Raw genomic sequence first — 27,344 nt, forward strand, 5'->3', positions numbered from 1 at the left:
CATCAGATGTCCTTGGCATGACCTTGATCATTTTTGGTACTTGATGGTGATCTCATCCACCATGTTTGCTGGCAATCCAACAAACCATCAATTAATGGCGAACATGCACCCTTAAACATTAACTCTGATATTTTAACTCAACGGGTTCGTGTCAACTCTCAAATTCATAACTCCTTATCTTTCTGCTTTTTCTGTCATTTTCGGTGTACATTGTACGGGGATGGGCGGCAGATTCGGGGTGCATTTTCAGCCATTTTGGTTTGTTCATGATCTGTGGTTTGTTGCCGTCAATTTCATGAAAATATGGTTTAAGAAGTCGCCGGGCCACTTTGCACAGAACCCCCTCAGAACTCATGACCATCTGTTGCCCCCACCCCAGTATAAACCCAAAATTACAAAAATATCCATATTTATATTTATCTTTATTAAATTTAAACACACTTCAATCGAGAGAGATTGTGCTGAGGGAACACTCTGTGAAAAGATTGAAAATTTCACTCTAAAAAGATTGAAATTTCACTCTTTGCAGAGTGAAAATTTTACTCGTATGGAGAAAAATATGTGATTTTCACTCTTGGTAGATTGAAATGTCAATCTTTTCGATTGACCCGAAGAGTCACTCCGAGGAGGATTGACTTTTTCACTCTTTGGAATTTAGAGAGTAGTTTCCACCTCAATACACCTCCTGAGCACACATTTTCGTCCACGAGCTTCCAAGCAGAGAACAGTAAGCAGTGAACTGTCTCTACACAGTCTTTGATAAGACGGTTGAGTGCATAGTATCGTAAGAGCTGTGGAGCTTCTAGCTGAAAAATGGGCCTCTGTGATTGTTTTTTGTCGAAACCTCAAGTGTTCCCTTCATCCAATCAGAATTTTTTTTTATATCAAACGAAAGCTAACACGTCCCCCTAAAACACTTTTCGTCACTAGGTCAACAGATAATGCAATTTAATGTTATAGCAAGGCGAATGTGGTAAATCTGTTGAAAACTACCTATATCCAAGCACATTTTTTGACCATGTAGGTTTTAAAAGTCAAAACCTCAAGTGTTCCTTACAATATTTTTCAAATGTTATGTCATTAAATGAAAAAGCACACTTATGTTGTCCATATACTAGAGTCACTAGAATGAGCAATGGTCAGTTCTCTTTAAATTGCAAATCTTGTGCAAAAAATTACTATTTTCGCCTGTTTTGTCATGGTTATAAATTCAATTGCTAAAGAGCGCTTATACAAATTGATATGCGATTCAATGTAGGGTACCTGCAGGGAATATGGGACCATTAAGGACGTTTAGCTTATTTGCATAAAAACTAAAGAAGATATGCCCACAAGAGATTGTTATGATGAACAACCTGTCCTTTAAGATTAATAAAACAGGCAATGTTACCTTGTTTTTATGTTTGTTTGGACGCTATGACGTCAAAATGACGTCATCGTCAAGTGTCCCATATTACCTGCATGTGCAGGTAATATGGGACACTGTGTTATCTCTATGGTGAAAATCAAAAAGTTCAGAAAATCACTCTTTTGTTCTAAAAACATTTTTGTTACATGATTGTGAATGTTAAATGCAAATTTCTACAAGAAAATTCAATTTTCTAAATAGTTTTGCTTTTCGCATTGACAATGCACACAATTTCCTATGTGTCCCATATTACCTGCACCCATTCAGTTGAAAATCAGAGAAAATAATCATTTATAAAAGAAAAGTGCCACTTGTCAGTGGAATTTTACCTGCTGATAAGCTTAACCCATCACCTAAAGATCATAAAAAATGACAAATGCCCCTCAGTATCAGGCCAAAAAAACGACATAATTTTTTGGGCAATTTCACTCTTTTTGGCATTGATTTCCAAGAGTTTGATACACAGACTCCAAAACTGCATTTCTAGAAGCAAAATTGATGTTTCTAAACACTTAACAAATCAACTTAAAGTGTTTACCTTCTCTAAGCTACTTTTTGTTAAAATGAAAACAGGTGTCCCATATTACCTGCTGTCCCATATTACCTGCAGCTACCCTATCTCTCTATAAATGCAAAAAAGAGTGAATTTCCACTCTTTCAATCAGTTGAACGAAGGAGTCACAACCCGTTTTTGAGTGGAAAACACTCTAAAATGAAAGGAAAGTAGGCCTACATTTTCTTTCTAGGGCAATATTCACTCTTTTGAGAGTAGGCCTATACACCTACTTTTTTTTCAATCCTTTTAGAATGAAATTTTTCCACTCAAAAAGGGGTTGTCCTCTATTTCATTCTCTCACTCTTTTTTTTTTCACTCTTTCCACTCGGTGTATAGGCCTACATTTAAAGAGTGGGCTTATTAGGAAAATGTGCCATCATGAAAAGGGCGAGTAGTGGTGAGTTACCCCTTGTATCCTATAAGAACTTTTCGTGGGGGAACTAAAACAATTGATGAAGAGGAGTTCCATGAAGAATGTGCAGGCCTAAAAAGTGAGAAATGTTTGGCGACTTGTGGATATGGAGTTTCAGGATGAATTAAGCGTGCATGGTGGTCTGAAAAATTGAATGGTTTCTTGTGACTTGCGGAGTTTTGAATGTTAGGAAAACGAATAATGAACAAACCTGCCATACAGTTATAGCAAGCCACTATGTTCAGTAATTAGATAAACTTATTTTTCTCACATAAACTTAGTTTTTTAATCGAAAAATTTAGTTGAGATAAACGAAGTTGGTCTGAGAAAAAGTTTATCTGAGAAAAACCATAAGTGCATCTCGGAAAAACTACTGTACGTTTATGAGCTAGCTCTTGGCATGATAAACTAATAGTTTTTCTCACATAAAATAAACTTAACGTTTATCTGATATCGACGCCAGATGTCCAAAACCAAGTTTATCAGTAGCCTAGTTGCATGATAGCTTTGTAAATCCGAGATAAGGCCGTATAAAATTAATGTTTTGGTTCTCGTCCCTTCCCTCCTCAATTTCTGGGATTTGTTAGATTTTTTTTTTTTTTTTTTAGATTTTTCAATTATTTTAGACTTTGGAATGATTTATGAATTTTTCATACATATAAATAAGTTTATCAGAGAACAAGGATCACTTCCAAGTCTTTTTGTGGTACTCTAGGGGGTTTATCCCTCAGAATCTCACATTTGAAAAAAAAAAGTGCCTCATCGTTTCCTCAAGCACTGTTGGAAAAGACCGAAAACTACTGACAATGCTGATTTTACATTGAAAAAAAAAAAAAAAAAAACCTCCCCCTCCCTCATCAATTCATGAAAATCCTCTGGACGAGAACCAAAATATTAATTTTATATGGCCTAAACAAGTTTTTCTCAGATTAGCTTAGTTTTACCACCACAGGATCTTCATTGTTTATGATCAACTGAACTATGTTTATCTAAAAAAACAAGAACTAAGTTTAGAGTGAGAAAAAATAAGTTTATTGAATTCCTTAACAGTAATAATTATTATTGGCAAATAATTGAAAGCCGTGTTAACATATATGATATAGGGTCTAGGCCCCGGGTCTAGGCCTACATTATCATGATGATGGTTAGCCATATTAAACAATTAACATTTCCATGGCTGGAGTAAAAATAAATGGGCGGATGAAGCATCCAATAATATTGAGACTTTATAAAATTATTTGAACATTTCCTTTAAATATTTTGTGAGATCATATTATAATAGAAGTCTCCTATTTTAATAGCATGTTCAGCACCAAGCAATATTAACCAGGCAAATCATATAAATAGTTGGCCTACACGTATGAACACTTTGAAAATTGACCATCTTCAAGAAACTCATAGGCCTATGTAAGATTGGATATAAAACGAAAAGAAGTATTTTCTTATGGTATTTAGTGTTTTTTCGTTTCTGAGAAGTTCCAATTCTTTGTTTTGGAAAACTTACTGTGCAAATTGTTAAAAGGATGTGCGGTATGTCTTTGGTTTTTGTCACACATGATCCAAATAAGAGACAATTGTTTATTAAAAGGATTATATGGAGTGGATGACCTGTTCCCACTGTTTATATCAGCGCCTTTGTTTATATATCTCTGTAATTTGAGTCGAGTACTACCTGTCTGAATTAATGGTCGAACCCAAGAAATAGCTTATCACAAAATACTCCCATCCTGCTTCCTGCGGCTCATTTAATGACATGTTCTTGAACAAACCAGGGCGAAACATTTACACATTTTGGAAACAAAATACCATGATTTTCTTGACCCTGTTATTGTCGTCTTAAGTTGAAATTGTTAAAGAGGTGTTTCTGGAACCCCTTATTTAACCGGCCTGAACGAATAGGCCTTGCAAGGAATCAATTGTACATTTTGGAAGGACATTTTTAACAAGACGCCGTGGCGCTGCTGTAAGAATTTGAAGATAGGAGGCGGTGCAGTGAGGAGGCAAAGCTGCTGGTATTTTCTGCCTTTTTAAGGTGTAGAAATATGGCGGATCTTTCTACTTTAGGGACGATCGACATGAATGCAACGAATTCTGTTTTTCCTGGTCCTACAGCAACAGCACAATTGTTTAATAACTGGATGCAGTATTGGCCGTTACAGCAGCAGCAACAAGCCGCCGAACAAATCAACGCCGGTGGACCCCGTCAAATATGAATGCTATAAACGCGCAAGCACATCAGAATTTACAGAATGGACCACAGGGTCCAGGCGGCGAACCAACGGGGTTTGGGTTAGGATTATCTGGTAGTTGGTCAGAAAAATATATAAATGAGGTAAGCATTATATCAATAGTAATGAATTTTTAACATTTGAGTTTGAGATATTTATGTGAAATTATGTCCCGCAGAAATCACGGCAGAAATGAACGAAACATGGTGGCTGGCCATACGTTGTCACGTCAGTGACATGAGATGTGCTAGTGTGTTGAAAAACAAAACAACGAAATTTGTTCCTTGCAAGCAATATCTAAAATTAGAAATGTGTTCTTTTTGTAGTTTAAGAAATATAATGTACTGTCCGACAAAGTGTAATCGATTAATTAAGAAGGCCAATTAAATATGTCGAGGTTTGAGGTCATGTTATGAACAGCATGTTTAAAACATAGTATAAAACCGGTACTTTTTTAATACAGGACTTTCCTGTTTATGCAGACCCAGCTAAGTAACGTAACATCTGCCAATCTACAGCACATGAGTAATATTATTAATAAACCAATGATCACATGTTAATATATTACATAATTAGGCCTATTGTTTTATTTTGAAAACTACTTTCTAGTACTTTGAAATATCTTCAATTCACCGGCCCATGATGATGAATATTGTTGATTTTTAAGATGGAATTATGTCGCCTGTTTTGCATTGCACATTCTTTCCCATGCCGATTTTCTACCTGGGCTATCTACTATTTCCATGCTTCTAAGACCCATGCATGTCATGAGATAGGCCTATATAAATATTTACGTTATGTAAATTTATCATGCCTTTTAATACATGTTGTATCTAGTATGTACATCTGTATCAAGGCTGGATTGCAAAATTTGCCAGATAAAACATGTAATCATGCATGCATGGTGTGCATTCAGTGAAGAAAAAACTGAAACTTTGTCAACTTTTATACTGCAACCGTGTAAAATGTAATTCAATCAATCATGTCAATCTTCATGATCAACAACATTAGGCCTAAACATTTTACAATGGTTGAAGTTATATATTTTTAGGCTACCAACATACGTAGCCTGGGCGAAATTCCGAAACATTATAAAGTTGAATGCACTATGTAGGCCTACATGAGAAAAACTAAAAAGTTCACTTTTTCTTTCACGCGATGAGAATACGGTACAAATGTACTCCACAAAGGTGAAGTTGACACATTTTTAGCTTTGCGTTGCCGACTATAGACGCATACTCGCGTGTGATAACTTCCGCTTGTACCACTAAAACAACGGTACAACGGCTCGGAGACGAGTCTTACCAAGAATTTCACGTCAGATTTCCCGCAATAAAAATTATGATTTCACCAGAAGTAGGTAAAAAATTAATGGGGCGTGTGAACTTGGTAAATGTTGACAATAGTACCCAATGATTGCTAACTTGTAATCAATATTGTTTCTTTTGTTGACCTAAACACTTACAAATGTACATAAATGCGTTATTATCGGCTATATAAACTGCCTTTCAATCGAACACAATAGATGTGTAATTGAGCTCTTTTCTATTGAAAAGGAAGTCAGAGGAAATCTTTTGTTGTCGGCGATACATAAACGCGTTTGCATAAAGAAACATAAGCACAGGTTAATGACCGACCAACGGATGAAATTCTAGGGGATGTATTGGAATTTTAGAGGTCTTTACAAGTTCATTCTTTTACGTGAAATAAGAGCTTCTCTGTGAAGAAATCGTACAAAAATTGACGTCTATCCGTGGTATAGATTTGAGATTTTGTTTATTGTTTGAAGCCAATATTATGGCAGAGCAAATTACTATTTCCTTCATTTTGCATGTTTCAGTGTTTGACTACTTTCAATGTAGGCCCTATCTCCAAAATTTTATGGTAAATAATTATTGATTGAGTTTGCTGCATGATGTTGCATGCCAACATGAACATGGGACCCTACCAACACCAACAATTTATCGCCTCGTCAGCAATTGGTGAAAATAAAGTGACCTCTTGAAATATAATTCCGATAGATTTACCCATCTGTTCACAGTCCTGTTTTCCTCGTTCATGAGGGGATTCATAATCATTTGAACGAATTCCCATACTGCAAATATCCCTGTGTCTACCGCCTATGCAAAGATGCATGATCGGCCCCGTAGATATCAGCTGTACTTTTTCCTCATTCTTCTGTCAGCCGGCCCGGGTTTCGTCAAGGGTCCATGGCCCCATGGATCTGATGAGAGTACGCAGGAGTTTTGTACTGGTTTTCAACCCTGATGTGGTGTGCTTGCTTGATTAATACCATATGGTATGGGGGAGAGAAGTAAAAATGATAATTTGTTGCTTTGAATACCTCTCTGCTTACTCATTTTTCAGCAACTATATTTGAACCATAATATTTCTGACTGCTGCAGTACATCTTTATTTATAGATGACACTTTCACCTTTTGACACATTTGTGATTGTAGAAAGAAATCTTTTTTTGTTAATCAGAAAGGGCATGCATTATAATTATTGTTGTTGTGTAGGCTATTTCAGAACTATAAATAAAGCTACTCCGCTACATTCATATATCATATCAAATAGATAGAATTTTTACACAATTTATGAAAAAAGTTGGCTGTGTATAAAAATCCTGCATCCTGTAATTTAGTATTACCAATACCAGTACTAACAGATTATTTACAAGATACATTTCTGGTGGTCGTTTTGTTGTTCTTCCAATATCTGTGGTTTAATGCTCAACTCAAGGTAAAATAAAAGAAAACCAATATCTTGCAGCTTTTGGGGTATGGTATTAATTGAAGGAGTTTTTTGTGATCCTAGCATTCTCTTTTTGTGACATTTTTCAGTAGATCCACATAAAAAAGCTTAAATTCCCGAAAGAACCAGAACGTAATTAAAATTTGACAGTATCTTTGCTAAACAAATTAATCTTCAAGAAATTGTTTGTACATAACATTATGCAGCCAGATAAATCAATTGGATGGCACATCCCCGTGCCCCTTATTAGTATGCTACGCCACTGAGAGAGAGAGTACACATAGGCCTACATGAAAAGAAAAAATAATAAAAATGTTTTAAGTAAACATGCCAAAAAATCAGGTTTAAGAAAAAAAATTTTTTTCACAAAGATCACACTTTTATGGCTTTAACAAATTCAAATGTGGTGAGGGGGAGTACCATGTTACAATAGATACCCTGTTCTTGGTAGAAAAATCAATTCAAACTCATGATGTTGCTGATGATACAGTAGTCTATTGTTAAATGTGTGTAGGCCAGACAGGCCTAGCTATTGTGACAGTGGCTCATCACATGGGGGGGTACCAACAATGATTGGGGGGCACAAGCCATTTTTGGCAATTTTCCTATGGGATTTTTAAATTTTTAGATCAATGGGGGGGCATGCCCCTGTGCCCCTTCTACGCCACTGCTATGTGATGAACAGTATTGAAGACATTATAAATTAAACATTGTTTTTTGTCATTTTTTTTCCAGAATCAAGTACCTGGTCATGCAGCAACATTGGTAAGTATTCATTATGTGAATTTCTCATAATAACATTTTGCCGAATGTACATTGTATGCACTGCAACTGTAGGCTGCAGCCTCCCCCATTGTACCGTTGTGGGGGTAACCCAGGTAAGGCCCCACATATCCACCGACAAGGGGTGGGGATATTATATGAGGTGTGTTGCGCACCAAGGTTTTGGTGGGCCTAGGCCTAAGAATTTAAGGGCCCATAACAAAGTAAATTTATACACAAAATACCTTAATGGGCCTTTAAATAAAGCAAACGACCTTGGAGATAGCCTGTAAAAAAGTGAAAAAGAAAAGAAAAGGTAATATTTACCATAATATTAAGCCCTGATGCATAATATTGGATGTAGTCTTACTTTGAAATCTATCCCCTCCTTGACCCCATCCCAAAAATGCTGCCCTCCCCCCCACTCCACATTGAAAATTTGAGACTGAGCAACAAAGAAACAATAATTTTACTTCATCAATTTGTCAGTCAAAACATGCTTGCCTAAAACAACCCTACATTTTTGTCAAATTCAAATAAAGACAAAAAAGACATGTTTGTGACCAGTTTCTTTAATTTTGAAATTATTTGATCGTTTTGATCATTAGCAAAGATCTGGAATAATGTATTCATACCATGCCCTGGAAGAATGAAGCAGTGTGAATTGGAGTTAAAGTATGTTTATGTCAAAAGGTGAAAATATGACATATGAATGATGTTATATACATGTAGTGTCAGGTTACTGCTGCAAGTAAACCATGCCAGACATGTCTTGAATATGATGGAGTGATCATGTATAAACTACGATGAATATTAATTTGCTGGAAGTTATTATTTAATGGCACAAATAACCTGATAAGTTTGGTGTAGGGCCTACACCCTCACTTCTTGCCTGTTCTTTGCACTGTCAAGTCATGTAGGCCTACAGAACACTATAGTACTAGGTGTGCTTCAATATTCTACATTAAAAGTGTTACTTGGCTTTTTAATTTGGAATTGTAAGATTCTGTTCAGTTGAGTTCATTTTGAAATCATTTTCTGAAATTGATCAAAATGCTCATTTTGTCCACATTATGGATTTTGATGTAACTTCATTGGAGTTACCCTTGGGTCAGGGGTGATGATGCCTCAAAGGTACTCAGGTGTCAAAGGTCATTTGAAGTCCATATTTCATTTGGTATTCGCCAGCGAAGTGGTTATGTAACTCCTGACCCTGGTAACTGGATCACTCACCTTTTGGAATTGGTAGTACATGCCACAGACTTTGTGTTGCGATCATTGCGATCGTGGTGCAGAACTCAAAAGTGTGATCCAGTTGGTGATAATCGGATTACACGTAACACTTCGCTGGCGAATATTAAGGTTTCTGAACTTGCTCCCATTATCATTGAAGTTAAAGATAGGCTGTAGTGTTAAGTCCGGTTCTTACTCCACATCGCAGCGCAATGTGATGCTATAAAAAGTGAAATCTGAGCCAGGTTTTTACGAGCTTGGCGGTAAAAGTTCTCATCGCGCGGTGGAAATTTTGGTCCGCGATGGAGTTGGATTTTGTTCAACTTTATAGCATCGCGCTGCGATATCGCAGCCGTACACGCTTGTGATTGGCTGCTGTGAAATCAAGGTCGGCAGAATGACCATAAAAGGAGATGCAGACCCCACATGCTTTTAAAATATCGCAGCGTCTCGCGATGAAATGAAAATGTACATTTTAATTTCATCGCGCGATGCTGGGAGGTTTTAAAAGCATCGCATCGCGCTGCGATGTGGAGTAAGAATCGGACTTGACAGGTGACTTTTTGGGTGAGGTTTCAGAGGTGCTCAGTAATATGGGGTCAAAGGTCATCTAGGGGTCATTAGGTGTCATTGTTAACGTTAAGATTAACATGCAAAGGCCCAATGTAGTATATATTAGGAATGCTTGTAATTTGTAATAAGTAACTTTAGACAGTGTTAAAAAAAAAAAATCTGGTCAGTGGTCATCCGCCAACAGCTAGGGCATAATAAAAAATAACCGGTATCGCATCCCATTTTGCTACATAATCAACTTAACTTAATCAATATGGGCCTCTGGTATGATGATTGGACGTTAGACTTCTCCGGAGTCCACTTGGAAGTATGATGTGCTGTACATAGTTTTGTGTCATGTTACTTGAATATTTTTATGAATATTAATGAGCTCATTTGCATATTTTGCCTACATTTTCATGAATCCACTCTGCAGCTTAAATGCAATAGGCGATCATATGTGTGATATTATGGCGGCCGTATAGTTTTGTGCCATGTTATTTGCATATTTACATTTGTATAAATATTAATGAGCTGATTTGCATATTGTATATTATTTGTATGGTGTCACCTTAATTACCAACCGTGTACATCAGTTTAAACACGTTTTGGGTTTTTCAAAACGTGTTAATAATGGCTGGTTAATTTAAAATTGGTCTTGAGGCTTTTTACATGAGAAAGAAAACTACAATTCAACATTTTTAACATGTTTTCAAAATGTTATTTTATAACATTTTTGGCAAACATTTCGGCAAAACATTTTATTATTCCTTAAATAACATTGTTAGAATGGTTTACATCAAGTTAGAATGGTTTACATCAAAATGTTATTTTATAACATTTTTGGCAAACATTTCGGCAAAACATTTTATTATCCCTTAAATAACATTGTTAGAATGGTTAACATCAAGTTTTTGAAAATGTTTTTTGAACATTATTACAACGTTTTACACCCGGGTTTTACATTCCTTAAATAACTAAACAAAGCGTTTTCTGTGAAACATTTTGTGTTTTACAAGTAGCATTAATTTCATTTGCCGTGTATTTTCTTTGAAAATTCCACATCAGCCTAGAAAATTTATAGGGCCGGAATATGATGTACATGTACTGCTACTGCAATTTAGATTCTGGTTGATATTCAAAACACCAATAACTGTGTTGGGTTAATATTAATTATCAGGCTGCATCAATCATCTGAAACCTCAAACCATCAAGATTGAAATTATATTTTAAGTAGCCAATCTCAATTAAAAAAAAAAAGAAAATTTCAACTCTTTGATTGCTACCAGATGCTAGCTTTGTATGACATTTCATGTCCAATTTCAGACCCCTCTGTGAACACAAGAAATAGTCTCGGTAGATGTACTTTTGTCTTCAAATCAAATGAAACATCACAAAGTCTCCCCAATCTTTCACTAAACCATTTTAGCAGATTTATTTACATTAACTTCTACCCCTGAACGGAATCTTGTCACAAAAATAAACCTGGATACATTTCTTTGGCACTGTTATGATGTGGCTTCCTGTTGTACACATGACCCCGGCCGCAGCCAAGTGAAAAAATATTTCCAAGATGGCCGCCATTGACCTTCAACCTTTGGAGAGCAATGTCTGGCAGGCATTGCAGGCTGCCAGCGTCCCATGATGGTGTGGATAATGGCATGAGCAAAAGGCACTGATTGAGTAATAAATCCCTAAAAACAATGTACTACATGTATTCTGAAATACCCAAATTAGCACTGTAAGAATTGGTATAAATTTTAATACACGACTTTGGAACTGGTTTTTCTGTAGGTAGTTTTTTTTTTTATCAAGGAATTTTTTTAAATTTTATTTTTTGTGGGAGAACCTTCTTGAATGATGATTGCTTGTGGTTTTAACATTTGATTCATTATTAATCATGTTAATGACAGGACACAATACTTAAAGTATTAGTTGATATCAGGGTTGTCACTAGACTGAATTTAGTGCCGGCTAAATTTCCATGATATTTGTCCAAAATACTCTCATGTGTCACTTTCCAGCTGTTTTTTAGGGTAAAAAGTACCATTTCTCTACTTTAGTGCCGGTTGGCAAGTCCTCATATTCCCTTGAGTGCCGGTTGGTCTGCCTGAGTGCTGGTTACTACCGACCGGCACCGACCAGTGTAGCGACAACCCTGGTTGATATGTTTAAAAGTAGCCTTAAATTATGCCAGCTATTCATGTGTTTGGTGTTTTGAAAGAATTGCCTTTATTTGGTAATCACACTGTTATTGTGGCGCGTACTTGCTCCTAAATATCATTTACATCAGATGAATTTGACTTAACCAAGTTTCATGTGCATAGTGCACTACATTACCAATGATTAGTGTAAGTGAAAAGAAAATTATATTCTGTTTGGAAAGAAAAAAACCATGGACAGTAAAACATAACCATGTTTTGTGATGGTGAAAATGAAATTACCATGTTATCATGGTTTATATAGCAAAGCATGATTTTACACATAGAGCAGTTGAGGTCAGAATTTCCTGTTTGACCCCTGTTGTGGGCCAAACCCCTATGGGCCATTGGGAAAATTTGGAGGTCAGGGCTTTCCTACACATATGTGGCTCCATATGGTGTAAATTATGGTATGCACACTGTACATGTGCATGCACATACCATGTTCATGTTTAGATTTAGATTTAGATTTAGATAGCAAATTAAGATAGAAATGTGCCTTACATTTATATAGGTCCTATACCTATACCAAAAATATTGTTGTATACCGATAAATGTCCATACCATGACATGTGATACCAAAATGGTAAAATCACACAAAGAGAGTTACATAAAAAAAGTATTTCCCCATCCATGTCAAAAAGGTTCGTGCATTGCAGTAAATATTGGATGACTTATGAACTCAAGATCAATGTTTTTATTTTGAATGATTGAAGGATGTAGTCTAGGCCTATATCTAAAACATGAAGGTAGTTCGATCTAAATAGTATGCATACTCTGGTGGTACATGAGTCACTGAAGTTGCCTATGTCAGTTGCTTCATTATTTTTGTCAATGAGTTAGTAACATTTTATATGTGACATAAATATATGTGACAAAAATAACGGACCAATTTGCCGGCTTGAGTTTGTAACATTGAGGTGGAACCACAATTTGAAGTTCGGGAGTAAAATACTTCTTTCTTCTGTTTCTCTTCCTCTTTCTTCCCTTTTCCTTCTTTTTTGTATGTGAAACCTTTCCCTTTGGGGGTCATGTGCCTCATAGTCATATCATGCGCATGCATGCATCCCAGGGTCTGCGATGACGCAATCACCCTAAGTGTGATATGCTCACAGAATTGCTGGCCGGGCAGCAATAACCCGTGCAGCTACCGGTCCGCGATCGTGTGGTTGGCATGCGGGGGGTCAAAGGTTCGAATCCCGGGGTGCCAAGTCAAAAATTATTCTTCTTCTTGAAAAATTCGGATCTTCTTTGACTTCCGATATCAAAAAGCATGGGTCAGTGTTAGGGTTAGGTAAGATGTATTTTTCCAGATTAGAGTGTCTTCTAACCCTAACACCAGTAAAAACCACAAAATACCACGATGAAAAATTCTGCGCATGCATGCATCGTAGGGTCTGCGATGACGCAATCACCCTAAGTGTGATATGCTCACGGAATTGCTGGCCGGGCAGCAATAACCCATGCAGCTACCGGTCCGCGATCGTGTGGTTGGCATGCGGGGGGTCAAAGGTTCGAATCCCGGGGGTGCCAAGTCAAAATTCTTCTTCTTGTTGAAAAATTCGGATCTTCTTTGACTTCCGATATCAAAAGGCATGGGTCAGTGTTAGGGTTAAAGCAGCATGACTGGTGTGCAAAACTTGGTTTATATCAATATGATTGCATAACTTGCAGTTGGAAGAGAACAATTCCCTGGATTGAAAAGATTTTACAGTAATGTTCATCCTTCTCCCATCTTGATTCGACCAAACAAACCATTTTGTTGTAGGAAAGCAAACTGCCCCTGACAGCCCCTTCTTTTATTATACCTTTGGATCTTTGTGATGTGATCAAGTGACATGGAATATTAAACATTGAAATTTGTTTGTTTCTATATATTTTCACGTTGTTTGCATCAAAATGTAGGAATTTTGAAGGGCTAGATATGTAAAAAAATTTGAAATTAAGCTTTGACATGGACTCAAAATGTATTATGATGAATTATGTCATTTATTAATGTTGTCTTCTTTTTGTTTTGTTTTTCTCCAGATAAGAACACATTTAGCAAATTGGACGAGTCAACAAGACAATGAAGCAAGTTTAATCCGGGAGAGTTTAATTAAGGTAATGAGCTATTGCAAAAGGTTTCTAATTAAGAGCATATGAAATAGAAACACACTTATTCAAAGATTCAGACGATAACATTTTCTTGTCAAATCATCGTTGTACGTTGCATACATTTATACCGGAGGTACCCAGAACAAAAACAGCAGCAACAACAAGTGTCAACAAAACATTTTGTTTGCTTTTAAAATAAACATTTTATGCAAGATAATGGTTAGGAAGTTGATATTATTCAAATGACTAGAGATTGGCTGTGTTGGAAAACTACCTAGAAGATTGCATGCACATGCCTTATACTGCATACAAACTTGATTATGTACACAACGGGTACCAGACCAAGTGGCAAGAGTTAGGTCATCTTGTCATCCTATAAAAGCAGAGTGTCCATAGGACCCCAGAAGATCTAACAGCCACTATCCTTAGGATCTCAGAAGATCTAATAGCCAGTATCCTTGGGACTCTTGAAGATCTAATAGCCAGTGTCCTTAGGACCCAAAGAAGATCTAATAGCCAGTGTCCTTAAGACCCCAGAAGATCTAATAGCCAGTCAGTGTCCTCAGGACACTAGGATCTAATAGCCAAAGTCCTTACGACCCCAGAAGATCTAATAGCCAGTGTCCTTTGGACCCTAGGATCTAATAGCCAGAGTCCTTACGACCCCACAAGATCTAATAGCCAGTGTCCTTAGGACCCCAGAAGATCCAATAGCCAGTGTCCTTAGGATCCTGGAAGATCTAGTGTCCTTAGGAGTTAGGACCCTAGGAGCTAAATAGCCAGGTCCTTATGACCCCAGAAGGTCTAATAGCCAGTGTTCGTAGGACCCCAGAAGATCTAATAGCCAGTGTCCTTAGGATCCCAAAAGATTAAATAGCAAGTGTCCTTTGGACCCCAGAAGATCCAATAGCCAGTGTCATTAGGATCCCAGAAGATCTAATTTAGCCAGTGTCCTTAGGACCCCAGAAGATCCTATAGCCAGTGTCCTTAGAATCCCAGAAGATCTAATAGCCAGTGTCCTCCAGACCTCGGAAGGTTTAATAGCCAGTGTCCTTAGGACCTAAAGAAGATCTAATAGCCAGTGTCCTTAGGACCCCAGAAGATCTAATAGCCAGTGTCCTTGGGACCCCAGAAGATCTAATAGCCAGTGGCCATAATCATGATAATATCCTTAATAAAAATCCCTTTAAAAAGGATGTGCTGGGACAAGGCTGTTCACAATGAGTAATATCAAATTTCTTTTTAAAAATGGTAAAAATAAAAAGTGCAAAGATTAGGTGGTTCAAACATTTTAGTGGAAAATTCTTTTTTTTGTTGTGATTTTCTCAAAATCAGAATCAGTTGGATTCCTTATGTCAGTTCCAGTCCAATTCTTAAAAGCTGGCTTGAATCATTAATAACATCAACAAACCTTGACACATTTTCATTGTTTTCTTTTCATTTTATTTTTGTAGTCAAAGCTGATGTCATCGCCGTATGGCAGTATTGGTGATTTAGCAGAGCATTTTGGAGACTTATCACTGCAACAAATAACAGACAGAAAGCCAGGGAAGAGACCGCCACCTACCTATTTATGTCACTTGTGTTTTAACAAGGGTCACTACATCAAAGATTGTCCACAAGTAAGTCTGTCTATACATTTAATCAGGTACCAGGTCCTAATAAGATCTCTGCATGAGAATATTCCAGCATTTCTTTTTAGCCTCATTTCACACGCTTTTTCAGGCTTTTTCAAACTTTTCAGGTTTTTTCATGGATGATCATTCTCATGCCTGTCTCTAGCAGAGGCAACTTTTTTTTTTGTTAATTGTCCCTGGTTCAAGTGTCTATGTCGTAAACCAGGGGCAACTTTACATCAACCTGGGGCATTTGCAGAGGAAAAATGGATGTTACACTGTTCTGAAGATGGTGCCTTTGACTTTGAGTAACCTGCAATCTTAGAAATAATTGCTCGAACACTTTAAAGGCCTTATTGGAAATGGTCCCTCTTCTACCCACGTAATGTTGGCATGCTCAATTCGCCAGCGAAGTGGTTACATAACATGGCATAGACTTTGTGTTGCGATCATTTCGATCGTGGTGCAGAACTCAAAAGCATGATCCAGTTGACATGGTGATAATCGGATTACACGTAACACTTCGCTGGCGAATATGCTCATCTTCATCATATCTTCCCCCAACATTGTTTGGTGGGGAAAGGGGAGGGGGTATGTGTAAGATGACCATTGAGACAAGAGTAAGACTATTCTAATTCTTAGTTTCCATTGATTCATATAGCGTGTAGGGCCTATACTATGCTGAGAACATGAGCATTAGAGTATAGGTGTTGGAACACATTTTTTCCGGGATTGTGGGTACCTGGGGCAATTTTCAATTTCAGAGTTGCCCCTGGTCAAGAAGATTTCCATGGAAACTAGGAGCATTTGCAGGTTCAACAGGGGCATGGCTCCTGCTGATTTTGAACCCTGCTTTAATTCTGTTTAATCCAGTGGTGTTGACCTTGGGGAGGGGGACAATCTGTGTGGGACAGGTTTGGAAAAAAATCATGCTTACTATTACTTTCTGTTGGATTGAAATAATTTATATTCAACCTGGGAAATAGCAACACATTTAAAACAAATGAACCATGAATTGAATTCTCATACAAATATGATGATGACTGATTAGTGATTAGCGAGGGAAAAAAATGCAGAAATGCTAAATTTACACAGTTTGTTTCACTACATTATGAAGTAAATAGGCCTTTCATAAGTCATACAGTGTTCAAGGCAGGCTGTATCTGAGTCAATAGTCTTGTCATTCAGGATAGACATCACTGAAAAAGGAAGAGGGGGTTTCCCCATAGGAAGTAACTACTAAACATAAACAAGGTTGAAAGGTGCAAGCTATTTTAGGTAGACTACTTTATAGCCCCTTTTTGAAATTCATACTTCAATATCAACCTTATCTGACAATGATTACAAGTTCAGAACGAGAACCGCGCTCATGGGAAAACTGCAACGCCCCGAGTGGTCACTGGGGATGTGTTGTGTTTTATGAAAGGGCTTGAATTGTTTATCAAAAAGGGACTGTGAAGCAGTCTAGTGGCTACGCTACAGTGTTCAACCCACATAGTAAAGTGGGTAATGTAGTATAACGCATCAAGTTATTTTAAGAATAGTATCGTGCAACTACAGCTCTGCGACAAATTTAGATAGGAAAATCTAAAGATAGCTGAAGTTTTTAGTACTTGTAGGCCTATGACAAATCAAAATACTGTTTCAATGTTGTCATCACACAAGGATATCAGGTGTGATGCAGTTTTGCATATTTGGTATGGATATAGTCTAGAAACACAGGTGTTAGTAATAAATTGACAGGCAGTAGCTTCATGCAGGAAGTCACTCATAAGCCGAGAGTAGTTATTTGATACACAATGATTATGTAGGGCCTACCCGGGGTACTCAGTACAAATGACCATACGGGACGTGCATAAACATGGGTAGCATTTTCAGCCTTTTGGTATATCAATGACCCCTTTTTCAAAGCCTATTTTGGTATATGAATGGGTCCTTTTTTCAAAATTTTCTCAATTTTTTCGGAAAATAGCCCAATTTTTCCTTAATCTAGCCAAACATTTTCAAAATTTTCCCAAAATTTTGGAAATTTTTTAAAAAGTAAGACAATTTGGGTTAAATTTGGCCGAAAATTTTGACTTTTGGTATATCAATGGGTCCAAATTTCTTGAAAAATTGGTATATTAATGGGTCCACTTTCAAATTCTCAGCGGCACGTCCCTACCAAAACCAAACTTGAGTACCCCGGGGCCTACACGCATAAAGTCTATTAATTTAAAGCGTGTTTTTGTTGAGTTTGCTCGAAGTTTTTTATGCTGTTCTTCAAAAACTTATTTCTGAGTGTATTCACTTCAGTAGAAAGTTACAAACAAATGAAACTAAACTCCTCAACAAAAGTTTGGAAAGTTTTTTCAAGCATCTGTATCTCAAATTATTTGTAACATATTCATATCGTGTTGCATATCAATAGATAGCTACAATACTCCGCTTTACAATGACACCCCATTTGAAACAATAACATTTGTCACGGCTGAGTACACGCCTTGTGAATGAAGTGGGGTCTCAAAAAGAATTTGCCAAATTGACCGTTATTCTGTGCAGCAAGCTGCAATCCCATATCTTCACAATCTGGGACCTAATGCAATCCTCCCAGATGACACCGCTCGCCCCACATAGCCACAGTAGTCGACGACTACCTACAGAATATGGGAGTAGAGTCAAAATGACCGGCCATCAGGCCAGACCCGGGGGCCAGACCTCAACCCAATTGAACACTTGTGGGACCAGCTTAATATAATCGTGCTGTGCGTGCCAGAGAAGCCCATATGCAACCGCATTGAATGATCTGCGACGAATTGAAGAATGGAATGCCATCCCATAGTAACGTGTAACCAGGTCGGTGAGCAGCATGAGGAGAAGTTGCCTGACTATTGTGGCTGCCTATGGTTTTTCCACCCGCTATTGAGGTTAGTGGCTAGCGTTGTTTGAGCACAGAATAATGTTCAATTTGGCAAATTCTGTTTGAGACCCTACTACATTCACAAGGCGTGTACTCAGCCATGAAAAATGTTATTGTTTCAAATGGGATGTCATTGTAAAGGGGAGTATTGTAGCTATCCATTGATATGCAACACGATATGAATATGTCACAAATAATTGGAGATACAGATGCTTGAAAAAACTTTCCAAACTTTTGTTGAAGAGTTTAGTTATGTTAAAAACACCGGCATGTCTAGGATCTTTTCCTGCTGGGGGGGCTCAGAGGGGCTTTCAGAGTTATGCGGTCGGCTTAATGGCTAAAATAGCCAAAAATAGCTTATTTTACATGACTTTTAACAAAGTGCGGGGGGCTTCAGCACCCAAAGCCCCCCTGGACATGCCACTGAAAAGGGGGCATATAGAGCTAAATTTATATATTTTCAAGTTTCCTTACAATTCATTAAATTCAATTGAAATTCGGGGACTGTCTTTTGGAATTTGCAGGAGAGCATTAGCTCTTCTGGAGTCTTCAAGGAGAGCTGTTAGTGTTTACAGCATTTATAATAGAATGTAATGAGAGAATGGTCAACTAAGGAGAGCTAAAAATCACTCTCCTATATCAGATTTAAGGAGAGCAGTAGAGAGCGATTGCTAGAAAGGTAACCCCTGTATTTCCTTTTCCTTTTAGTTTTGATTGATTGTCATTATCATATTATTATTATATCGATGTTATTGAATTATATTCCTTTAATTCCTTTTTAATGATGGCACAATCATCTGCAAGATGGCCTTTGTAATAATATATAGGCCTACATGCATTCCTACCATGCATTCAAATGCAGTTTGAATATACATGTATTTTAATATAGGATATATAAAAGTAATACGTTCAACAAATAGACGAAATGGCTTCTTAACTGAAGAAGAAGAAGAAAAACTTACGAACTTTTGAGTGAGAACATAAAGTTCAAAGTTAGGATCTGAATTCACAGCTTAAAATAATTATTCAGATATAATTAATAACTGTAGCTAATTGGTTAATTTCCTGTAGATGCCAGGCATTCCCAACACACACTCCTTAACCAGGAAAGATAACAGTAAAGTTTATGTCAATGCCACATCTGGCAAAGTTAATGTGAACTAAACATTTAATCAGGGTTGCTAAAAATTGAGCCCAAAATAATTGAAAAGTCACCCAATTTTTTTTCTGAACCATTGATTATGAGACAGAACACTACAGAAAATCGCAAAAGCAAGTTGTGCAAAACATTGGTTTCTGTTGGACAGGAAATTGTTAAAAGTCTTCAAAAGTCACCCAATTGGGCTACTAAACCATGGGTATGGCAACCCTGTTAATATCTACAACCTGGACTCTTTCAATTGGGTTTAATGTAGATAAACTTGTGTCAGATAAACTTCTGTCAGATGTTCCGGCTGCTGCCTCATCAATCTGCAATGTTTTGAGATGCAGCTCATCATTGTGACCCCTGAAAGCTTCCAGGGTCAAAGGTCTCCGAGATATGGCTGGTTCCCTTGGTAACCTCGGTGAAGTTGTACCAGCTTGTGAGTCACATGGAGGATTTGTTGATATGGTAATGGAAATTCCTTGCCAACTTTTTGTACTGACTTCATTTTAGATCTCTAGGCAGATTTTTCCGTCTTTGATCCATGTTTAGTTTCATTGCCAATTTTAAATGCTGAAAACGGTGGATCAAAAACCACAGCTTCAAGCAAGTCAACCCAATGACATGTATTGGGTATAAAGCTTAAAATAATCTATTGAACTTTTGGGGTAATCCAAAACACTGGGATTTCAGAGTATATTTCCAGATTTTTTGTGTCAATGTAGCACTCACCACAGATCCTGTTGATTGATCTATGCACTCCAGCTTTCCTGTAAAATCCAACAAAAAAAGTTGTAAATGGCAGTTTCCAAGAAAGTGAATGGATAGAGGAAAAATATGCATCATATTAGGACAAGTTCAGTAGTTTGATTGGCCTGCCAAGTACTGAACCAGATTTAAAATAGTCTTGTTTACTAATAAATTGTCAAAAATGTTTTGTCCAAGAAAATGGCATTTTAAAACATGCAGGGTAGGCCTCAAAATAAGGCCAAATTCCTTGGGGGGGGGGGGCTGTTTGGGCATGCAGGCCTAAATTTTTGAAGGCACAAATGGAAGCATGCAAAATAAAATATTATTTTTTTACAGAACATTGATTGGTATCCAACACAAAAAAGATGCATTACTCTTCCAAAATTGTGAACATTGTGTAAGAGGTATAGACTTGTAGCCAGGGGGTGCAGGGGATGTACCCCACCAACACCCCCATTTGACAAAAAGATAGGGGTCTACACTTTTCTTGGGGAAAATATACCCAAGAAGGTTCAAATTTAAAAGACAAATTAGCAAAGGGACCACTTTTTCAGCCAAACCTTTCAAAATTAGCCCAAAAGTCCACTATAAGCAAATTTTTTTTTTCTTCAGGAAGGTTCACTTTTGGAAATTCTGCACCCCTTCAAAAAATCTTTGCTATGGGCCTAGAGTTATGGATATATCTTTTTTTACAAAAATACTTCTTGAGCATACATTGCAACCTAACACATGCATTGGGTAGCTATAATCTATTGAACTTTTGGGGGTAATCTAAAGAACTGGGAATTTAGAGTATATTTCCAGATTTTGTGTAACAACATAGCACTTCACTGCAGATCCTGTAGATTGATCTATTCTATGCACTCTCACTTTTCTGTAAAACTAAAAGCCAGCAAAAAAAATGAAAATAAGTTTCCAAGAATGTGCATGGAAAGAGGAAAAAGATGCAGCATATTAGGATAAGTTCAGTAGTTTGATTGGCCTGAATCAATGTAAAAATAGTTTTGTTTACTAATTGTCAAAGAGTTTTTGTTAAAGATTTATGGAATTAAAATATGCAAGAATTAAATAAACCCAAATTTCTGGGGGCAGTTTTATGGCATGCAGTCTTAAATTTTTGAGGCCAAAAATGGAAAACTGTAGTACACACTGGCAGAAGCATGCAAAACTAAATATTATTTTTGGCCTACATTCACAAGTTGTGAAAGAAAATGTGGAGGCCATGCCCATCTGGGCCATGCTAGCAAAATGTTGACTCTCCAGGCACAGGTCATTATTGTTGAGGGCCATATGGCCTGCCTTATTTCATGGCCTGGTTGTCTTGTCTGTGAGGTACAATGTATAAGGGATTATGATGTGACACCAGAATCTTGTGAACTTGCCCAGGGCTGATCTTGGGTCCTATATTTATGATGACATCATATGACAGTTCTTCTTTGTTATATTTTTGAATCCTGTATCAATCATTTGTTCTGTAATATTATTATTACTATGATTAATAATTCTTGATGGAAAGGGGTCACTCACCATACCATGCACATACCTTGGGGTTCATTGCAGAAGCGATTATGTAATGATCCCTGCCATATATTTTTATCTTGTACAATTCTGCAACCCAGTACAACTGCATTATGTGCAAGTCTGCAAAAAGAAGATGGAAAGGGGTGTTCAGATAACAACAAATGTAAAAAGGACAGAAAGACCGCCTTCACAAATAAAAGGTTTTGAGAACATATTGGATACATAGGACCTGTCAAAAAAGAATAAGCAGCTCATGTTGTATTCCAAATAGTTTCATGATTTTTGTAATTCCTATGGGCATACATGTCTGGGGTGTTATTATGTTGTCAATAAATTATGATTATTTCATGAGCTCATTGAGCTGAGTATTTATAAACAATGCTTGTTATTTGCCAACAGTTTTACTAACCCACAGTGTCTGGCAGGAACATGGCTTCCTGCAATTGCCCTATTCTCAGCCAATTTCCTGTTAAATTGATATCTCTGCAACAGTCATGGTCTACTTAATATTGTCCACACCATGTTCCAATGGCATAAATGAGATCTGATGGGAGCTGTGATAGAGATGAGTGACCCATGTGTTGGTTTTCATTGTTCATAATTGACCATATGAGCTGTCAGTTGCGGAATGTGTTTTGCCACATTTTCCATTAATTTAATTAAAAGATTGTTAATAGGAGGATAACAATTAGTTAACTTGTTTATAATTACTGCAAGGAAAGGGTTGTGGCCAATAAACAGAAGGATTGAATAGTAGAAAGTAACAATAAAGGAAGTTTTAATTGCACATAAAATTCCAGTGGTTGATAATCTGTGAAGCCATTAAGCTGGCAAGAAGTTTGCATTATAAGTCTTGATTCAAGCCCGGATCCACCCAAAGCCACTGCGAAGTGCTATAGTATGTCACAAGTTATTGTTGATGTTCTATAGGCATGATAGGCATGGGTCAAAGATGACTACAGATATGATTGTTCGCTATATCATTTTGTTGTACATGTTTTACCCATGTCACAGGCTGTTTACCGCCTACCGGTATGCGTGACAACCTCTTTTATCTAGGGCGCCCTCAATTTAAGGCTGAGGTGATTGGCTGGCATGGCTGTAATATAAGAAGCCAGTTTTGAACAAATTATAAGCCTATTGGACATTTGAACAGTAAAACATTTACCCCACCCCAATACTACTGCCAGAAACAAATAAAGAAAAGTTTGGGTTTCAATTTCATCCATTGTCAATTTAGCTATAGGCCTACACTATTTATTCGAGTACAAGGGGATTCTTTGTGTACAGGTATGGAAGGAAAGATGGATTAGTTTGGTCATACTGGTACCATCCATCTGACCCACCTCTCAAGCGGTTCCCATGACAATGATGATGCTGATGGAAGACAATCCTGGGTTTGTGATTTCATTGGATTGACCCGTCACCTTACAAAAGGCATTGATTTGTACCTTGAGAAGTGAAGTTTTGATTAAATCCTGGTCTATACTATAGGAACTAAAGGCAAGCTACAATGTAGGGTCTGTGGTGGAAACTAACCAATTATAGAGCACTAATTGAGCAGAAGAAGGGAATCAAATGCAAGTTCAAGTTACAAGGAGTTAATAAAGATGTGATGGAGAGATGTATCAGGTTGGTTGGTTGTGGTTTCTACCATGCCAGATATTTGGTGACATCATGGTGACATCTTGGAAGTCTAGGATCTAAACAGGGTCATTTTATTTATACCATTGGCCTCAGTGTGCAATGTGATCTTTGGGGAGGGGGTTAAACCCCCACTGTTAGTGCTGGTAATTAAAGTTGCAGGCCCACCAAAAATTAACTGAACTGGGTTTGTGAACTGGGTCATAAATAAGAAGATCAAAGATGTAGAGGGAGACTAGATTTCCTATTTCTGTGTATTTAAATAGTAGAATATCAGTTTGGTTTAACAATCAACCTGGAACACTTTATTGCATGGTATCCTGAAATAGTATAGATCTATTTATGTTCAGTAGCTTCTGTGGAAAATTACTTGAATCTTTATGGTATGTTTTATGTACAGAGGCACAGTGTACAGACCCTCATTTGCAATACCTCAAACCATGGAAGAAAGAGATAAGAAGGAACCACAACGAACGCATTCACTTTGTCCACTCCCTTTACCGACATTTCATTTACATTGTTATTCATGAGGATTTACTTTGATCAATACCCCGCGTTAAATAGGTGATTGGTATTGTATTCCATGTATTTGCATGTCTTCTGGAGCGTGTGTGAAGGATGATTTGAACTAATGACCTTCCGTGCAAGCACCCTATAGGATTTTCTCTGGTGACGTGATCATCGGTCATTGATGGCCTACATCTTTTCTTCCATTTTGCCCAATTTTCCCGAACTTTGATGACTTTTTTCTCAGAGTTGGCAGTCTTTGGCACTAAAACGAGTTAGCTAGTTACGATTATACACATATAAACTATTAAATTAAACAGGTTTTATGTACCGGACTCAACCGAAACATTGTGCATTATTTAAGAACATTTTACATCTATTTTTCATCGAAAAAGTCACCAAAATCTTACCTTATTTGCTAAAGATGAAACTAAGCAAAAAAACGGCCGATTTTGATTACCTTTTCGATGTTTTATAGGACATTTTCTACACAACACGATCAAGAAAACAGTTTGACTGTAGATCCCAAAACAAAGCTACTATACATGTTCAGAGAATCAGTGAAATTCCATAATCTTACTTCTGGGTAGCGTTTGGTTGTTCGTGGATGGGTTTGTTATAAATTGTTTCCAGTAATGATATCGCCAAGCATCGATCGCGGTAAATGGATTATACATGAAATGAAGTACCATTGATAGCTTTTCTTTTCATGCGTCAATAGATAAGCGGATTAAAACTTGGCCGATCGAAGTCGTTGTGGTTCCTTCTCATCTCTTTCTTCCATGCTCAAACTTCCCTGGTATTCAGGTGTCCTGATCTTTCAAGGTTTTGGGAAGTAGCATCCATGTTAATTTATGATGTTTGTGACAGATTGAGGAAACCAAAGGTCATTCAGGGTCAATATATCCTCAGTCACTGAACTCACAAAATACATAATAAATCAACAAAGTTTAATCATGGAAGTACTACATGTAAAGCATATATTTTAGGAGAGTAAAATATTTCATTTGTTATATTGTGCAGAGTAACTAGCATATATTGTACAAAGTAAAATTAATTTGGTAAATATTATTGGTGAACACTTGAACTTGACTGAACAGATGCATAGGCCTATAATAGGCCTACTTTTTATGATGAATATTTTTTTACCAGTCAATACTAATGTAGTACTTAATTTAATGAATAGGCCTACATCAATGCAGGAAAAGTATTTCCATATTTGTTTTAATCAAAATCATATAAGTTGGGGAAAAACCCAAATAATGTATCAATTCACATTAATATTTCAAGATAAACCCAGCAGAAGACGTACATATGGATTACAGATGAAAGCAAACGTTCATAATGGTGCCTTTCAAAAAAATCCAAATAGGAATCTTACAACAAAGAAGCCATTCAATGCAGACAATTTTTGACAAAGTAGACATTCTTCACAATTTGAACTTGGATTGTAATGAGCTGAGGTTTTCATAAATCTGGGATCATAACACAACAATCAATATGACTCATATGACAAGTAGGGAGCCCTACTATCTAGTAATTGAGAAAGAAAGATTACCCAAGATGCTTTGCAAAATTCTAGCAATACCGGTCGTTTCAGTAAAAACAAACTTTTCTGTAACTGTTAGCAGGTTTTACAAAAGTTTTCCATAATTTAACACAGAATAAAGCGAAACTCTCGGAAAATAAAAGATATTTTGGAATTTTTTTATCATCTGCGTTAAATATATATGTCCTGCTAGGACACAGCAGATAGGCTGCCCTCTCTATTTATAAAAATATATGTACGAAAAAAAATAATTGCATCCTGGACCCCGTTCACATTAGAAAATTTTCTTCTCTTGAAGAACCTCGAACAAAGATAAAAAATTGTTTTTTCCTAATGTATACGCACTTTTCTTCCTTCGAAGATTAAAATTGCTTTGTTCAACGAAGCTAAAAGGTTGTTTCGACGAAGGAATACTTCGTTTGACGAAGCCAATTTTGTAATGTGTATGCTCGCTTCGTTCGACGAACGAAAAGGATCATGTGACAAGTGACCTTCGCCGGTTTAATAGCCGGGCGTTAATTGCTTTGTTCAAGCTTCGTTAATTTTCATGAAATGTGTACAGTGCAATGTCTTCGTTCGATTTGTTCAGCGTAATGTGTAGGCCTACGCATGCTTAATTAGTTAATCAAGATTAACTTATCTTCGTTGAATGAAGAAATTTTCTAATGTGAACAGGGTCTATGACTGTATGTGTACGGGAATATGTAGGGCCCTACATGTATGGTGTACTGACATCAGTTCAATAGTTGGTTCACATAGAGCATGTTGGGAAGGCATTCAATGGACTCATCCAACAAAACTGGCCCACTTCTTCACATCCAGGATAGATAATTAATCTAGTAAATATCCACATGATGATGATCACAGTAACATTTGTGGAATTGTTAAAGGAAGTGTCCGGCAATCACAAAATTAGGTCTTATATGTTAGAAAAATAATTATCAAGCACGAATCACATGGTTTTATTTTAATCAAACTCATATTAACCATAAAAGCGAATAAAACAGCAATCTCTCAACACGCGATATTCAAAATTCCGCGCGAAATGTTCTAGAGCAGTGACGTCATGGTTATTTGTGCTCATTTGTCGACAGGCTTCATTGAACTATTGGGACGTCACTGCTCTAGACAATTTCGGCGCGGGAATTTTGAATATCGCGTGTTGAGAGATGGCTGTTTTTATTCGCTTTTATGGTTAATATGAGTTTGTTTGAAATAAAACCATGTGATTCGTGCTTGATAATTATTTTTCTAACATATAAGGCTTAATGTTGTGATTACCGGACACTTCCTTTAAGGGACAGGAACAATGGCATCTGTCAAACTCAATTTATACAGGTCAAATATGGGAAAAACATTGTGGAAGTGTACATAACTTTATGTGGTCACCTGATGGCAAGCAGTTTATAAACCCATGATCATTTTGACAATTAAGGGGAGGGGGGGGGATATTATAAAATGTTTGAAGATTGGTCAAGTTATACTCTGACCATGGCTCGAAGAAGTGGGGA

At 37.0% G+C, this 27,344-nt stretch overlaps 1 protein-coding gene across 2 annotated transcripts in view; it reads left to right on the top strand.

Annotated features, from left to right (window-relative positions):
- The first annotated feature begins 4,451 nt into the window (after nt 1–4,451).
- Nucleotides 4,452–27,344, top strand: part of LOC140158991 (zinc finger CCHC domain-containing protein 24-like) — a 49,917-nt gene continuing 27,024 nt past the window's right edge. For both annotated transcript variants that reach the window (XM_072182291.1, XM_072182292.1), the window contains exons 1-4: nt 4,452–4,708; nt 8,094–8,123; nt 14,135–14,209; nt 15,658–15,825. In XM_072182291.1, coding sequence (XP_072038392.1) covers nt 4,586–4,708; nt 8,094–8,123; nt 14,135–14,209; nt 15,658–15,825 — 396 coding nt within the window. In that variant the 5' untranslated portion in view covers nt 4,452–4,585. The remainder of the gene's footprint in view (nt 4,709–8,093; nt 8,124–14,134; nt 14,210–15,657; nt 15,826–27,344) is intronic.

This window comes from Amphiura filiformis, chromosome 8, assembly GCF_039555335.1.
Source record: "Amphiura filiformis chromosome 8, Afil_fr2py, whole genome shotgun sequence".
In the NCBI taxonomy this organism is placed as follows: domain Eukaryota; kingdom Metazoa; phylum Echinodermata; class Ophiuroidea; order Amphilepidida; family Amphiuridae; genus Amphiura; species Amphiura filiformis.